An 18,600-nucleotide genomic window follows, 5' to 3' on the forward strand; every position below is an offset into this window, starting at 1 on the left:
TAATTTACATTTTAGTTTTTTTACGTTTATAATTTTAGTGTTTTTGATAGAAAAGATCATACGACTTGTGTAAAAAAAAAAATAGCTTTTAAGAATTTTGTTAACAAACCCAACTACAAGTTCAATCACAAACAAACTTTTTTTGTATTATTTCTTTTTTAGCATAAATTATGGACATGTGGTTTGAATTCAAATTTCATCTTTATGAAAGTGTTGAATAAATTCAATTAATTTCTTTTTTTAAAAAAGATATTGTTCCTGCTTGCTATCACTGCCACCCTCAACCCTTCCTCTCTCTCTCTCTCTCTCTCTCTCTCTCTCTCTCTCTCTCTCTCTCTCTCTCTCTCTCTCTCTCTCTCTCTCTCTCTCTCTCTCTCTCCCTCTCTCTCTCTCTCTCTCTCTTTCTCTCTCTCTCTCATGAATCAAGTTTATTGATGACCATGCAATGGTATGTCACATTGCCAAATACAGAGCAATATAATGGGAAATATTTCACACACTACTCTTGTTATCAAATGACTTGCATGTATGATTTATTGTCATAATTCATCTAAAATACACATGGGAAAATGAAAAGCTTACAGCCATTAAATATATCAATTTACACGATAGAAGGATCCTACCATTCATGTATGGCATGGTTACTTACAACAGGAGGACAGTTACTAGTAGTTCTTGCTATAAAGAACCTTTATAACAAACTCTCATCACAACAAGGTAAATATGCCAGCCCAGGTCTTTTTCCAATTGTTTTGTAGCCTTGATATAATACAGGCTTCAACATAAAGAGGTGATTTTCTTGGTCCAGAGGCGTTTGATATTACAAGGTTCTACTGTACATATTAAGAAACCACTCCAGACTTTCCTCTTGAGCTCAACATAGGTGCAATTACCGCAATAAATATCGTTCCTACTCCTCACATTTTCACACTGTATGCCAGCATACTACATTTTTCAGGGATTGAATAACATTACACATGAATAATGAACCTGGATCAGGCTCTCTTATTATAATAGAGAATGACATGAATTGACCTAAATGTTGTGTCTCTCAGGGATACTGCCAGCCCTTCCAAGTTTCTCAATTGGGGGGGGGGGGGGGGCGTCCATTTCGACCCCACTGGATCTGCCTTTGTTAAATAGATATTTCATAAACCAAACAGAAGTATGCTATAGGTTTTACGTCAATTGGAGGATAAATGTTATTTCAAACACACACTAATTCTCTCTCTACATCTGTTAAGCAACATTTTGTGACTGTTTTCCGATTGAAGAACCATGTCTTCATATGAAAATGATTGTCAGGTATTAGTTTGTGGCCCATTGTACTGCATTTTGCTCATTAAGTACACAAAATTCAACATAATACATGTATGTACAGATCATTACACTGTGGCATGGGGGGAGCAAAAAAATTGTGGGTATAAAAGTTCTCTGATTGGTGGACAGAAATGTGAAACTCATTATGTTCATCTTGTCCCTGTAGTTTACTCCAGCATTATGGAAACAATTATCATATGTACTCATTAATTTAGGGATCACATAATTTCTTTGTTTACTTTCTTGAAAAATGCCAGGAAACAGTGTTCACCTTGTACAAACGATGTAACACAGCCAACTGCATACAGTGTTCACATGATAAAAACATAATATCTAATTCCAACATAACCCATAATCCCCTGTCAAATCAAAGAGGGAAACATCAATTCTATAGAGACTCTAGAACATGTCCAATAGACTCTTCAGATTGGAGTATTACATTTTCAGAGAACTGTAATTTACACATTATATTAGTGTGCCAAATGTTGTAAAGTCCACACAAAACTTCAATTCTAATAAAGCAAAAATCATATTACTCACTATTCATTTAATTAAATACTAAAAAAGGGTAGTTCCTGACATGACTAAGGTCTTTTTCCTCATTCATTTTCCTGTACAGTTTAAAAGCCCTGTAATGGTGATGAATTAAACATGAAGCTGACATAGCGCTGCTATTGAGCCTGAGAGTCTCTGTTTTGAGGATGAAATATCTTTGGGGGAAATTCTGATCCGGAAAATAGCCAGCGCTACTGTATCTTCTTGTTCAGCATGTTCCAATAATAGAGGAAATATCATGAAGCACATTCAAATGTATGATGTAATGCGCTATATAAATGCTACATACAGGAATAATTACCATACGGTGGCAGGTAAACATTCAAATTCACATCTTCCATCCTCTCTTCTTGTTGGTCATGTTCCAATGGTAGAAATAATATCATAAAGTGACGTACTCCAGAAGAGTGGAAACAACAGAGAATGCATGCAACAGATTAAGGAAAACTTGCGCAAATTATCTTCAGTGATTGACCTGCCAAGATGTGTGCTGTGGTCCCAGTAATATGTGTTTTATACCAAAATCATATTTTATTCAACAAGTTGCAATGTTGATACTCCTGTTCCAGGAAAGGCCCAAGTGAGTGGTGACCTTGTGGAAACCAACAACGCCGTTCGAGGAAAAATGTCACTTCAATAGTGTCTTGGTTGGTTTTGGTTGTGACCCTGATGGTGCTGCTGTTGTTGTTGTTGCTGCTGTTGTTGATGTTGCTGTTGTTGTTGATGATGTTGCTGATGGTGTTGTTGTTGCTGCTGCTGTTGCTGTTGCTGCTGGTGATGGTGGTGTTGACCATGTTGCATCTTGTTGGAGTGATGCGATCCAGAAGAGGAGTACATCATGCCCTGTTGAGGCTTGTTGTTTTGAGATTGACCCTGCGTTGTGTTAGCCCCCTGGTAGCCAGACATTCTCTGCAAAGATAGAACATTTGAATTTGAAAATCTCCTGTTAAACATATTAAAGTAATCATATCGAGGGGTCAGTGACACAAACACGTAACTCCATTTTGGCCATTTTGAGAAAAAGTGGTTTATTTGTCACTGAGCACTTGGGCCTTCAGGAGTTAAGTCTATGTTTCACTAACCATTGACTTCAATGAGGTGTTGGGTGGAGTAAGTCTTTGTGTTTCCTGAAAAGCCGACATTTTTCAGAACATTTTGATATCAAATACTCATTTTGGCAAAATATGGAGTTACGTCTTTGTGTCACTGAACCCTCGATATAATCCTTTTGAATATTCATTTTTGTCATAGTTCTACTTTTGAAGAAACACCGTTTATAGTTGATAAGGGCACACCCCTTTCCCTAACTAAATGGTGGAGGGGTGGGAAAGAAAGGGAGAGAACGTACACTTTAAGAACATGGCACTACTATTCCCCCTATCATTCTACAACCCAAAATAACTAGACACAAACTATACTACTATCAATGCACACCTGTTGCTGCTGGTATTCCTGAGGCATTATCCCTGCCTGAGCTCCCCCATGGCTGGAGGAATTGGTGGTTGCTACTCTCAACCGCTTCGCTCCTTGGGCGTGGCTCGAGGATCCTCCGGTCTGTGAGAGATACAAGGTAGGGTTTCAAGAAAGGAGGAATAGAGGACCAGAGAGAGAGAGAGTGATGGAGACATGGAGGTAGAGGGGAGGCAGGGAGGAAGAGGGGAGAGAGGGAGGAAGAGGGGGAGAGAGTGAGAAACGGAGAGAGAGAAAGGGAGATAGAGAAAGGGAGATAGAGAGAGAGAGAGAGAGAGAGAGAAAGGGAGAGAGAGAGAGAGAGAGAGAGAGAGATTGAAAGTGTAAACCTAACACTTCTCACATTTCCACTATCCAATATGAAATATGCATTGATTTTCACACATTGGCAAAAAACACCATGTTTGTGGTGGCAGTGCAAAGAATAGCGTGAAATAGAGCAATGAGCAAATTAAAATAAGTTTTGAAGAATTTTTCATCAAATTATGTACCTCAATGTATCGAAATGGTCGCATATAAAAACGAAACATCTTACATGAACCTGTTGGCAAATAAAATCTTAATAGACGCATTCAGTGTTTTCAATTAAAGCAGAAATCACCTTTAAATTTTTTTTAATTTGTTAGCTTTTTCTACTCTAAGTGAAATGAGCAACATGCATTGCTTCAGAAAGAGCTCATTTTAAGGATGTTTCCCAAGTCGAAATCTTTTTGAAAGCAAATACATCAAGAATCTGTTTGCCGTTCAGGAGATAGTATACAAATATTGACGGATTTGAGGAAGAAGGGTTAAAACAATTGTGTGAAATAATCTAGTAGTCTAAAGATTATTTAGGGGGTATAAATTAACTATGACCTGAAAAATAAGCAGTAAAATATTGGTTTGTAATAACCCATCTCTCGGGCTCTTAATAATCATATTTAGATGGACATAGATGTATTTATATGTAGGGATATTTACTTACTTTATGTATTGCACAAATGTCTTACTGTGCATATCCAAAATTAACTTCATGCACATTTATTGCATCCTAGCAAAGCAGGCTTGTGACCGGGCAATATTTTCTGCTTTACTGTCCAGTCAATAGTCCATAAATAATTTCATGCCTGCAATTTTAGACCCATCAGAGGCCTAGAATCTTGAGAAGCAGGATAGAAGAATAATTATTCAATGATTGCATCCCCAAGGTTTAAACCGACCCTAGTTCCACCTACACTTCCTTGCTGTGAGGTAGAGCCAGCCATTGATGTAGCTACACGCTGTCGCCGGGCATCGACCATGTGGCTTGAGTTGCGACTGGAGGACGATTTCTGCAGATGAGAGAGGGATGGGGGTGGGGGTGAACATCGGGGAGGAGGGAAAAAGTGCATAAAGTAATAACGGGTTCCAGCGAGATGTGTGCAAACAATCTAAAGGATGAAGGAATTATATTTTAAAAGTTATAAATAAATGGAGCAGGAAGTGTTCAGGTGAAAACATAATATGATCACAATGATTATATCACAGGGATTTTAGCATAGCCAAAACAATAAGGTCAACATCATGACACTGCAAACTGTTTGTACTCGCAGGGAGTGAATGACGATGTTTGACAACACATTAGTGTCTTAAGGGATATAGAACAAAGTTCACCAGTGCATGTCTGCTACTTAAACTATAGGCGACTTCGTCTGAGGTCTACTAGTTGTGCGGCACATGCTCCTCCAACAATTGCTCATTGGACGATATCCTGCACTAAACAAATTCTTAACTTTAAATCTGAACTAAACAGCTTCATGTGACCATGATAGTTACCTTAAACCTACCTTAAAACCCAGTTGAAACACTAACCCTAATCCTTTATCTTTGACAAATTAAAGCCAGGAGCAAATGTCTACAAAGCAAACATCTGAGCACCAGTCTAACTTTAGTTAAGCACTATTTGGCCAGGAGGGATTAGAGCTCCCTGCGTGGTCACTGACAGGTGGTTATCTAATCAAATCAGCTCTCGATTAACAAAAGAAAAGGAGGATCATGGGGGACCAACGGGTACCGCTTTTAGGCATTGTTTGCTATATAGAGGGCGCAAGTAGCTACAAGTAGTGCAGTCCCACTTAAAACCCAACATCTACCAAGCTCACGGTGAATCAATACCAGAGAATGCAGGCCTTGTAGTGCTGTAGCTCAGAACCAGAACCTGTCTCAAATTCACCAGACTGAAGGTTTTCAGCTGAACCAAACACAAACCTGACTTAAACATGAACCATGTAAACTCAATAGCAGTGGTCTGGTATAAAAAAAATAGTAAAAAAAGATCATCATCATTTGTCTCTATTATTACCTCAGAAAAACTATTTTTCTAATATATTTGTATGCCCACATTTCTGCCTTGATCATTGCGTTACATTCATAGCACTCTGAAGAGAAGCACAGACATTTGTAGGTTTTGATGATGTATTCGCATTTTTGGTCCTGTGTGAGAAGTTACCGGACCTGTCCAAAACCTGGTAAGGAGTTTTAGAAGTTAATGAGCCAGAGTAGATCAGGATTCAGGCCTTGCAAGCTACAGCACTATTATAAGGCTCCTTCATTTAGGGTCAAGGGTACACAATATACATGTACTTTGAACATTTTGTTGTGCAAAGATATGGAAACTTAAATAAATCAGTGATGTTGGTAAAGTATGCAATATTCCCATATTTGACTAATTCCTATGTGTAGTCCATTACTATCACGACCCCGGTTCCAAATATAGAGAAAAGCCAAGAATAAACATAAAGAATCCTTTATTTTACCTCTTTTTTTCAAAAAAGATGATATATTACATATGTGCACATGAAGAGAGCATTGCAATTCTTTTGATGTGTTAGCAAAACATGCAACGTGAGCGGTTTGCAAGCTAAAAGGAGACCACTGCTTTTGGTTACTCGTGCTTACAAAGAATTAAAAATAAAGAAGAAAAAAATAAAGAAAAAAAAAATATGCATTGAATAATCATGCATAAAACTAAAAGAAGCATTGCATGCTACATGTATAATCAGACATTAGTGCATAACAAATACACAAAACACTTGACATTCTGAACATCTAGTGTTCTTCTGAACAATACTCTGAACATTCAACGAAGTATAATGACAATTGGCTTTCAGGTACAGGGATTCACAACTAAATGTACATGTATCTATACAAATCGATGCATAGAAATTATATTCATTCGTACCATCACAACAGGGAAATAACATGTATTTTTTTAATTTGGTGATAAAAAATACACACTGTTTGCGGATGTGATAGAAACAAATTAAAAGTGAATAACACAGATATTGCATAGCATAAAGATTTTTTTTTTTAAACGTAACATAAATTTTGTTGGTATGGCTACCCTATTTCAAAATGTTTTTTAAAAATGTAGTGGGTAACTCACATGCTGATACACATATTAACTGTCACAATGTAAGACAACTAGAGACAAATTGTAAAGCAAATATGCATTACATTTTATTTAATAGATAAAATGTTACCTTATTATTGTCTGACTTGTCATCATTGTCATCATCTGTAAGAAACTCTCTCTTGGGGTACGGGATCGGCTTCCCATCAAAGACACTGAGGAAAGTTGGGGAGAAATGAAAACAATCAAAATAAAATTAATTACAGTTTTATTTGGGTATGCATTTGCAATATTTTCTTCTCCATAACAAACAGAACACAGATAATCCCATCTTTAACAAAATGGTAAGCAACAACACATAATATCTTATGTGAGGTAACTTCATCATCATCATTTGTTAAAGTCAGCTTTTTCCCTCATACAAGGGATTACTGACTTTCACTCCATTATGACTCTCCCTCCCTGCGGCCACCTGTCGAACCATAGATTGTGGGTTCAAATCCAATCCAGGCAGATGACTGAAGGCTGCGTTGTGTCTTAATGACCCCGTCCACTATCCGTCAGATAGGATGTTTAATAGAGGCCCTGTGTAGACAAAGTTGTCACCTTTGCACGTTAGGAACCTACTGCATTATTTGTATAAGAGTAGGGGGAAACCCTGGTGTAGTGGTCCACCAGTACATCCCCAATCAGTTATACCGGGAGGCGAGACACAATGATTACAGGGATTCAGTTCGCTTTTCCTCTATCAGGCACACATGGCGCCAAATACGTAATAATAATAATAGCTCACATTTATAATGCGCCTAATACTTTGTTTCTAGGCACAGCACGTATTATTACCGGTCATCAGATTCATGCTTACCTGCTACACATACATGCCCATTTTCCACTCCCTGGGGAGCATTCCAGCCAGTCGCCATTTTACAAGCACCACTTGCTAATCCAACCACATTAACGTTCGCATCCTACCTGGGTATCCATTTAAAACCTGGGTGGAGAGTGGCAAATGTAGATCAATGTCTTGCCAAAGGACATTAGTGCCGCGGCGGGACTTGAACTGCGGACCTTGTGATCCACAGTCTGGTGACATATTCACTCGACCACGACACCTCTAATACCAATAATACTTAATAACGAGCCTTGACAAGGTAATCTGTCACTATACATGTACATACTCTGCTGTGTGTTGAGGTTGTTCTTTGAAGTACTGGTCCTCCATGGCTTGTTCTGAAGTCATCCTCTTTGTAGGATCCATGGTAAGAAGCTTAGATAACTGCAAATTAAAGGGAAACATCAGTTCTACAAGAGCCCCCAAATAGCCAGTGTGAGCATTTTATGTCAGCTAATTGCACGTAAATTTAGAAAAAGTTTAACTTGTATTGTTGTATTGTTTTATACTGGCATACCAAATACAAGCCTATACTTAATGGGCTTTACGCCTCATTCTTTATCTTATTATTGTCATCAATCAACATAACTTGTATGTATGTTGTCATGTTACTATGAAGAAAGAAACAGAACATTTTTTGGATGTTTGAAATAACTGTTATATGAATAAAGTATACTGTACACTGCAAATCAACTTCATTTTGTTCAGTTTGTATCAATTTTTCAATACTTAATTAATAGACTGTTAGTTTTATTTACAATGTATAGGTTCAACTTCATGTACTTTTTAATTTATATGATTTTTAGAAAAGAAAAACTCAATATTGTCATTGTTACCAGGTCCCCACGTCTATTACTTACAGGTTCCCATGTAATGCTAATAAGGATACATTCAATTCATGTAAACTATGTTTAGAATCTCTATGCACTCAAAAGTACTTTTGATATTATCTTCCTGGCATTCGCTCTGTCAACATTTTTTCAAAGGACTGTTTCTTTGCCAGCAGTATTATACTTACAATATTAACTGTAATCATAATTTGACATAAAATTGAAAGAAGCAAGATTTGTATGACAACTCACCAGTTGGAATGCTTTACTATCTTTAGGCACTTTGTGCTTCTCCATATACTTTGGTAAACAGCAGCTAGCATAACTGTTAGGAATATAAAAAAAATAGAGGTGGAGAAAGAGAGCAAGGGATAGAGAGAGAAGGGGGAGATGAAGAGAGATGGAGAGAGACACACAGAGAGAGAGAAAGACAGAGAGAGAGAGAGAGAGAGAGAGAGAAAATTAAAGTTATGTGAAACCTCATTAATAGTAAAATCCCTCATACCATAATTGTATACAAGCAAACTGAAACATTACCTTGGCAAAAAGTTTAAATACAGTGTCACATTGCCGAAGAAGAACAATGTGGAAGAGACATTAATCAAGGAGACAGTCAATGAAAGTGTTTTGAGAATGCTATTTTCCCTCTGTCACTGTCCAAACTACGGACCCCCAAAACAGCAGCATAGCTCCAGGGACCCGTTTCACAAAGGTTTTTTTCAATGACAAATGACAAAATCAGTGACAAATCTGCTAATAACCAATCAAAAGCAAGGATTTCAGTAGCTTATAACAACCACTGTCGTTTGTAGCTGATGACAAGTTTTGTGAAATGGGGCCCAGACGTCACTAGAACTGTCAGACATCGTCCAGACACACCATGTTACACAGACAAGCTGACAGAATTGAAGCGGAATCCTTGTGCGCTAGAAAACAAAGCTTTTGGTCTTGAAATAGATTGCCAGATCTACAAGAAAGGTTCACATCATTATAATAATAAACTCATTTTGGCCAAGCGAACTTATCGTTGTAATCTACTGAAAGCCTGTTCTTCGAGAGAGCTTTTTAGGAAGGTTGAACACCTCTTACGGCCCCAATCATCTAAAACTATAATAATTTTACACTTTTATAAAGCGCCCAATACATTGATACAACGATGTGTCTAAGCGCTTTACAGATATATTATTACCCTGGTCATCGGATTCAGGCTTACCCGCACACAATGTATGCACATTCTCCACTCCCTGGGGAGCATTCCAATAACGATTTTGAAATATCTCTGCCAGAGCATTCCGTAAGTTATTTTGCAGAGAAATTTCAGGCCATCACTGATGAGTTAAAGTCATCAGTGGCTGAATTGCTTTGATAGCTCCATAATACTCACTTTGATCTCCTGAAGTCTTTCATAAGATTACCATGTTCAGGCATCTTCTTTATATCCTCCCAATCTTTCTCTGTGGAGGAGAAATAGACTGTACTTAAAAAGAATCATTCATACTCAAGTGGATTAAGCATACTGTAATACAAAAGAATATACCGGTATCCACAAGAAATAGTGATATTATCTGCATTTACTGTACTGATACACAACCAATGAAGGTGCATATTCAACTCCAATACACTACACTGGACTAGGTTTGCCCAATGACCTGTTGATTCAAGACCTAATATGCTGTACCTTCAAATATATACAAGATGACACAAAATAGAGAGTTCATAGATCGATCAGCCCTCCATTTAGTGACTGTAATTTTTATTTAATCTTTATTGATCTTGACTGAAAGTCAAATATGAAGTGAAATATCAGGGAACCTAGATTAAAACGTGTTGATAACAGACGAATAGTTATAACAAATGGACAACAACATCTGATAACACACGAGAATTAAAAATTAAAAATTAACTAGATGGAACTTCGACTGCGCGCAGTCGAAAATGATGCCTCCGTCATAGAGCAATTTTACAAACCAAAACAGAAGAATTTTTTTTAATTCAAGTTCAATTGTAATCCATTAGCAGGTTCTCAGAATATCGTGATTACAAGCAATTTCTCATATACATATATGACCCTTTGATCTTTGACCTCATGACCCTAAAATCTACTCAGTTCATTGGCTCTGCAAGATGTCCTGAGTTAAATAGTAATCCATCGGTCAGTTCTAATGAGAATGCGTTCACAAGCTATTTTTGCATACATAATAAGCCCATGACCTTTGACCTTTGACCTTATGAACCAAGAATCTACTCAATTCATTGGCTCTGCAAGTAACATACATGACCTAAGTTTGGTAGGAATCCATCAATCGGTTCTTGAGATAATGCGATCACAAGCTGTTTTTGCATACATGTGTGTTGTGGCCTTTGACCTTTGACCTCGTGACCCCAAAATCTAATCAGTTCATTGGCTCTGCAAGTAACATACATGACCTAGGTTTGGCAGCAATCCATCAATCGGTTCTTGAGATAACGCGATCACGAGCTGTTTTTGCATACATAATGAGCCCTGTGACCTTTGACCTTTGACCTCACAACCCCAAAATCCAATCAGTTCATCGGCTCTGCAAGATACATACATGACCAAAGTTTGGCATGAATCCATCAATCGGTTCTTCAGATAACGGGATCACGAAAACGGGACGTACGTACAGACGTACGGACGGACAACCCGAAAACATAATGCCTCCGGCTACTTCGTAACGGAGGCATAAAAAAGAGATGAGGTGCATGAACATTACCCTGTGGGAAGCCCATGACATTGAATATCCTGTCTAGTTGATCATGATGGTAAGGATTGCTGGTTTTGATGTCTTCTTGACGGCAGTGGAAGATGGGTTCAGATGTGAGTAACTCTGCAAATATACAGCCTATAGCCCATATATCTGAGCAAATCAGGAAAAAAAGCACAAACACAATATTACTGCTTAATAATAATCATTATTATCCTCATTGTCATCACCGTCATCATCACGTACAAGAACAATCAAACCATAACTTGGTAAGATATCATTTTTGTTCAGTATCTGTTTGTTTTGTGTTTTTATCTTGAACAGGTATTGAAAATGAATTATTTTTTTCACAGAGGCAAACAAATAGAAATCAAAAATATCAATGGAGCCCAAAAGAAATGTTTTACAATGCATCCAAAAATAAGCCAGAGTTCACTTTCGATACTACTCTACTTGATTCAATTCAATAAACAATTATCTCCTTCACAAAAACAAATGAACATATAATGAAATATATATTTACAAACCTCCCCTACAAATATCCCATGTTATATCATGATTTTAAAAGATAACACACATTCAAAAGAGAATAACACCATCCATGACACTGCCGATACAATGCAGGAAAAAGCACACATAGGACTGTTACCTATTGCTTTTGTGTAATGCCTAGCTCCTAGTAGTAGCTCCGGAGCTCTGTACCAGAAGGTCACGACCACAGGGTCAAGGTCAGCTAGAGGTTTGAGAGGAGAGTTGAATAACCTTGCAAAACCCATGTCAGCTGAAAAAGGAACGAAAATTGTCAAATTAATTATTTTTAGTCACAAGAAACTTTTATAAATACATGTAAGAAATGGATTAGGTGTAATAATAATGCAGCTCAATTGATAAAACAATGCTTAAGTTATGGCGATATGATTACATTTTGAGAGAGACTGGCTTAAATGCAAGAGATTTGCTGTCCTGACAAGCAAAATATGAAATGCAAAAACACTTTTGAAAAAAAACTTTTGGAATTCACATATCGGTACTTAAAATTGCACAATCGCACATATTGGTATACCACTGCATGTTTCAGTGAATGAACATGGTCAAAACTAAAAGTTCATTTCCTATTCATCTACATTTACTGTACTCAATTATTGGATGTTCCATTACGGGCTTAGATTTTGGTATAATTAATATGACAATATATATTTGAGGTGTTGCAATTTTTCTTTCGCAAACAGCAAAATACTGTTTCAAACCTGGATTCCATTTGTTTTTAATCTTTATCACTGCTCATACCTATTTTGACTCTTCCTCTTTCTGAACCTTCTCCCATGACTAGAATATTGGCTGGTTTCTGTCAACAAAATAACAAACATTTTTAAAATGTTACACAACATTGACAAAAAATAAGTACAATGCTGAAGCAATAACTTACAATGGGCATGTCAATTGACTAGCCAGTAATTAGGCAAGAAAAATATAGCATACATGGTAAAATTGTCAAATCACACTTTCAATAATCTGATTTGTTTTTAAAGTAGGCTTTACACAATGTACAAACCAAATTCATTGGATTGTGTTTAACAATAAAAGGTAACCCCCCCCCCCCCACCCCTCCCCCCCCAAAAAAAAAAAAAAAAAAAAAAAAAAAAAACAAATGTAAAAATATGTATTTGAAGAGCATGAACTTTCCAGCCTCTTCAAGTTTTGCTAAACTATGAATGACATTCAATTTTGATTGTAGTTAAACACACATATCCCATCTACTGGGGTGCAAACCGAAAATTTCTTTACGACAATAAGACAAATTCTCAGGAAGCTTAGCCTAAGTAATATTCAAAGCTATTGTCCTAATGGCAGACTGATGAATATTAATAAGTCAGAATGCGTCAGTAGAGCTGAGGTATTCATTTATATTTCATCGCAACTGTGCCATGGACCAAAGATGGTGTGGTGGTTAAGTCTCTGTCAGCAAGCAGTAGATGGTAGGTTCAAATCATGCTGGCTCCAAGACTTTTTCTGACTTGTTTTCAATTACAAGATCAGGCATGGGCATTTTATATACTGGGTGCAAGTCACCAAATTTCTTTACAACACATATCCCATACTCTCCATCAGGAGTTATATCAGGCTTGGTACTCAACATGTCCATGATTTGACATACTTACAAGATCCCTGTGTAATACCCAGTTAGAGTGAAGATAATGGATTCCATCAAGGATTTGGTAGAGGAGAGACTTGACCATGACGGGAGGTACTGAAGTGGGCCCCTTTTTGCTGGCTTTGTTTGCCCGATGATACTTGATTATATGCTACACCAAAGGAGAAGACAATTGAAGGAAAATGTAAGTAATATCAGTGTTAACAATCATCATCATTATCATTATAATGATAGCTCCTTTGTTCTACTTTTCATTACCATGTACTGTTAATGTTTTCATTGATGCTGTTATTGTCATTGGTGTTATAATCATCATTATTACCATCATTATCATTATTATCATTATTTTATCATTATGGTTATTATTATGATTATCACCATCATCATCAGTAGAAGTAGTAGTAGTAGTGTTGTTATTTTATATTTTTATTGTTATTATTATCATAAATATCATAATTATCACCATTTTCATCATCATCTTTATCACCTTTATTACATCATTAACTATTATTTTTACTGTTACTATTGTGTCTATGTGTATATTATAAAGGGTAACGGGTAAACCAGTCAGTGCATGAACTATTAAAGGCCCTGTTGAAAGACACATAAAAAAACAAATATACCAATGGGAACAAACAAATCATTGATATATACATAAATTTAGTTGATACTGTATAAACACAAATTGTTTCTACGGTCAACGCATTGGCCAATGTGAAGAAGTAAAGGATCAGATGGTTGATGATTTTATACCCAAATATCGCAAATTATTCCACTCTACAGAGTGCCCATCTTACATATCTTCTCTTTGGTTTTGACATTGAATGCTGGACAAGTATTGCTAAATCTAACAGAGCTCACTTACCCATAGATCATGTTCTGAGAAGTCACAAAGCAGGTACACCTTTCTATCACTGTGAGAGAGGAAAACCCTTCTTAGACAGATCACGTTTGGATGACGTAATTCCCTGAGTAACTGCAAGGAGGGAAATAATCAAAGTAAATTTGTAGCATTATTATCCAGGATACCTTTGCGTTGTGGTTTACCTGCACATCCCAATCCTGTTATACATACATTAAAGCAACTTTGCACTCTCGCAAATAATGCCTTCTGTTCATCCAAGTTGGGACACATTCCACGCAAAAATGCTACTAAATGATTTGGGATCAAACACTCTTTCATAAGATGTATAATAATTTACTGTTCATAGATGATTTTTATAATAGTTAACAATTTTCTAGGTGTAAACTTTTTTTTGACTCACAATGTATAGGGAGGAGATACCCAAGGGTCACAGTTCGCGGATACCCTCCGAAAGCGCAGGTTACACCAAATACTTTATAATAATAATAATATTCAAGCAAGGCACAGGCAGTTTTTGCTTAAATTGAAATTGAATCAGCAAATGATAAAACCTTATCAAACGAATTAGAATGAGAGACCAATTTTCACCCCATCTTCCTAAAATTATTTGTCTATAATTATTGATTCAGTTGTTTCATTTTTGCTGATTGGTCTTTTAAAATTATTGCTGATGTCTATTCTCAGTAATTTTTCCCTAATAGATCCCCTACATATGGTTTCAGTACTCATACTTCAATAATGAAAACAATATATAATTACTCACAGCTACTTCTCTACATGCAGACATGGATATCCCTGTGCCTTCTATCTGCTTCAGCGCATACTCCTTCTTAGGTTCTTTCTTGGTTGTGGCCTTGTAGACATGTCCGTACGTCCCCCTGCCGACCTTGCATCCCTCAAAGTCAAAGAGGTCTTCCACCGACTCACGCACCCCGGAAGTCTGCTGCTTGAACTCGTAATCCATCTTTGCTGTTTAGAAAGAAAATTTTTTATTATTACTAGGTTTTTGGCATCACCTGCGCCTAACAGTAACAAGTTTTAAATCGCCCGGTTTTTTCACATTACAAAATGATGGTGGGGTGCGGGCACGCACATGTGTTAGCGACTGTAATCTACGCAATTCATTAATAAGGTCGCTAACTTAACACACGCGCACGCCTGCACCCCACCGTTGGTATGGTATGCCAGCAGTTTGCCGTGAATCCTGTGAGAAAGTGTATATAGTCTAATAAGTCTTTGTTTTTAAGAAAAATACTCCAAAAAAGAAAAGATAATTGACACGAAACAGGTAGATCTCAGAAACATATGAATTTTAAATCATGACCATTATTTGAACAATTGATGAAGATTTAGGCCTAGTCGATTTTTAGTATGTTTGGCCGTATATTTCAGTAGGGTATCTCCACGCAGGAGTTCCGGGTCAAAGTCTGGATAGACTTCTGACCTAGCGCCGGCGTTTGGTCCCACATCACGCACAGCTCAGCTTAGACTGAAAGCTTCAGTCTCTCTAATCGTCGGTTGTTCCACTGAGACTACGTCTGGCTCCACTAGACCTCCGATTACAGAGACTGAAGTCTGGGGACCTCTTTCTGTGAGGCACTGTACGGAACAAATGGTTCGGTTCGACCGGACCGCGATGAATGAGATATGCAACGAGATTTTCACTCTTTACATCCTCATAACTGCTGCAATTATAACACAAATTAAAAATAACATATATATAGCTTATTTGACTTACGATAGCTTGCTCATTTAGATCCTAAATTAATGATTAATCCGAGAAAGTCTCGTCGTCAACATTATCCGTCTTGGTGTTAGTTGATGAATATTCATTTTTTCTTTTTGAACGTCCAATAGCTACCGTAGCTACGTACGAGTAAGCCCAGCTTGACCAACAAACTCCCACGAAACGAGTGCTCTGATTGGCCATTTGGCTATGTTTTGGTAGGTTGACCCGGAAATATTTTTGCCGCTGGGTCATATAGCCCTATGTTCCGAGTGCATGAACGTTCGGAGATACAAATTGGATAATTCATATAAGTAAGTCCGTAAATTATCCATTTAATATTGAGTTATCAAATTTTGATAACTGTAATTAGGACAAATGACATACCGACCTAATTTACATCTGATTTAGAAATCAGGAAATTAGATCTAAATAAAGAAAATCGGGGAGAAAATGTCGTGGACGAAAATATGTACATATAGTAGGCAAATTCATGCAAAAAAAATATATTCAAAAAATTGACTTGAAAACACATCAGACAATTAGTCTGAACCGAGTCAGGAGCAGATTTGAAGAAATTATATTTTTAAATGTTGTAAAACCAAAGATATAAGAAGAAAACTGACCAAGTATCTGTACGAAAAATCGTACATGTAAAATTGGTCGTACACATTCGACAGCTCTAAATGACGCGCACGGTTGCGTTACGTGCGTTCTCGAATCCAAAATCATACCTCACCCACACACTCTCACCATACCGCGAATGGTCCGTCGTGGGGAGCTAGCCGGCTGAGAGTTTGCAGCGATACCAACGCAGCTTCGGAGCTCCGCAGCGCGCCATTTTAGCGGGACTCGGAAAGGTTCGCGGTGGGAAGGCAGCGGCCTAGTTTTTGCCCAAACAACGCTAGATCAGCTGCTGGCAAAATGAAAATAACTACGATCGAGAACATCGTCGGTTTCTTAACTTTTCAGTGAGATAATTCTGAATTCTAATTGAGACTATATAATAAATTAAATTGACAAAGAAACCTCGGTAGAACTCTTATAACTATACAAAAGCTTGTTTATTTCTTCATTTGACATTTCGTTTTTGACCATTTTTTCGTGCGCGAGTCAATGCAAACTATGTATTACCAAACTTTCAACACGCAAGGAACGGGGAACACTCGCGGACCTCGTATCAAATTCGTTGCAAAAAAAAAAATCAAGGGTGATTTTGAAGCAGTGAAGAATATTGGCGCTGCAATGCGCAGAAATATACTTGAAAGAAACTTAAAAAATCATACCTGAATTTTCAGAAAATCGTATTTGTATTAGTGTACCTAGATGTGAATTGTTTATAACTCAGATTTTATGAAGATTTGTCGGGAAAAAATGTCAATTTTTTCCGTTTGGTGGTCATTTCTAGGCTAATATTTTAAAAGTTACTTCAGTAATGGTCCCGATGTTTCTCTTATCATACTCGCATGTTATTCCTACATAGATTAAACATAGGATGGTTAAGGGTAAGACCGGATAACATTATAAAAAAGATATATCCTTCCAACCTCCCATATCCAAGTTTTGGGCTGATTATTGCCGACCCACCGCAGCAAGGCCATTCAGATTTTCGTACGCGATCGAAGCGCCCTCTAGACAGTCTAGTGCCCCGGCCCCATGAATGTGCCTACATATAGTAACATAGCCATCCCTGATCCTTCCATCTTTCGCGGCATAACAATGACAATGTCAAATTCAGGTCGTGTAGTCTCTCTGGGTTGCCATCGGTATTGGGGAATGACAACAAATGTCAGTTTTATTAAAGAAATGACCCAAATCAGATGGTTATTGCTGTCTAAGCTCAGCTCAGCAGCTCAAGCGCCAGCGTCGGCCACAGTACACTAGCACAGACAAGGCCCGATGGCCATGCATAGGCTTGGAGCTCAGCGGTTAGATATGGACCGAAGCGCCGAGGCAAACACCATTCCGCCCGCACAACGTACACACACACAGACCGACATAACCGAGTGCGCAAAACATTAAAACAAACATCCTTTTTTCAGTTTTTTATCTATTTGTCTGGTTTCTTAAGATTATATTTATACATACTCTGAGTCAGAGGGTCTTCTTTTTCTTTGACGTGGTCCTTTTGTCGGTTTTTCTCTGTGTTTTTGTGTGATGTAAAGCAAAGGAATCAACATCCGCAGAGTAGCACAGCTGTCTTACAATGCATTAGTGCGATGAAATCGAGACTAGTCTCTAGTCTTGATTATATCTAGGATCACTTTCCTACGAATTCTGTCAATAATTATGTTGGGGCTAATTTTGAGAAAAACAATACAATTATATGACTTATTAAATATTTGGCATCCATTTTGACCAGATGAGAATTGCAATAATCAATATTGCACTACATAAATGTGAAAAGAACTGAAATAAACCACATTTTTCAGTTTAAAATGCTTTTTCCCATACATAATAGTTCCATGACTATTTGGGGCAGCAAAGCTAGTTAGGGCACTTTGGATTTTTAGGGGAATATTTTCTACCGCTTTCCCGGTGGCCGATTTTGTCAGTTCCCTATATTTTTGTAATGAAGGGACTACACTACACTATTTTGACACGTGCCTCGATCGTTTCCTTTTCCCCTTTTATTTTTTACACGTGCCCCTTATCCTTTCTAATTAGTGCCAATTTCCTTCTGATAATATCCCT

At 37.4% G+C, this 18,600-nt stretch overlaps 1 protein-coding gene across 1 annotated transcript; it reads right to left on the reverse strand.

Moving 5' to 3' along the window:
- Positions 1-875: 875 nt before the first annotated feature.
- LOC764886 (cyclin-dependent kinase 8) lies at positions 876-18,009 on the reverse strand. Its single transcript, XM_030995190.1, has 14 exons — positions 17,992-18,009; positions 14,944-15,154; positions 14,181-14,291; positions 13,323-13,466; positions 12,451-12,508; positions 11,813-11,944; positions 11,173-11,316; positions 9,822-9,891; positions 8,690-8,762; positions 7,894-7,991; positions 6,846-6,930; positions 4,560-4,655; positions 3,310-3,429; positions 876-2,784 (listed from the first exon to the last, which is right to left on the reverse strand). Exons 2-14 carry the CDS (start codon positions 15,142-15,144, stop codon positions 2,509-2,511), a joined length of 1,608 nt encoding a protein of 535 aa, XP_030851050.1. The 5' UTR covers positions 15,145-15,154; positions 17,992-18,009; the 3' UTR covers positions 876-2,508.
- Positions 18,010-18,600: the final 591 nt, after the last annotated feature.

The sequence above is a fragment of the Strongylocentrotus purpuratus genome, unplaced genomic scaffold, assembly GCF_000002235.5.
Source record: "Strongylocentrotus purpuratus isolate Spur 01 unplaced genomic scaffold, Spur_5.0 spur5_scaffold_21, whole genome shotgun sequence".
NCBI lineage: Eukaryota > Metazoa > Echinodermata > Echinoidea > Camarodonta > Strongylocentrotidae > Strongylocentrotus > Strongylocentrotus purpuratus.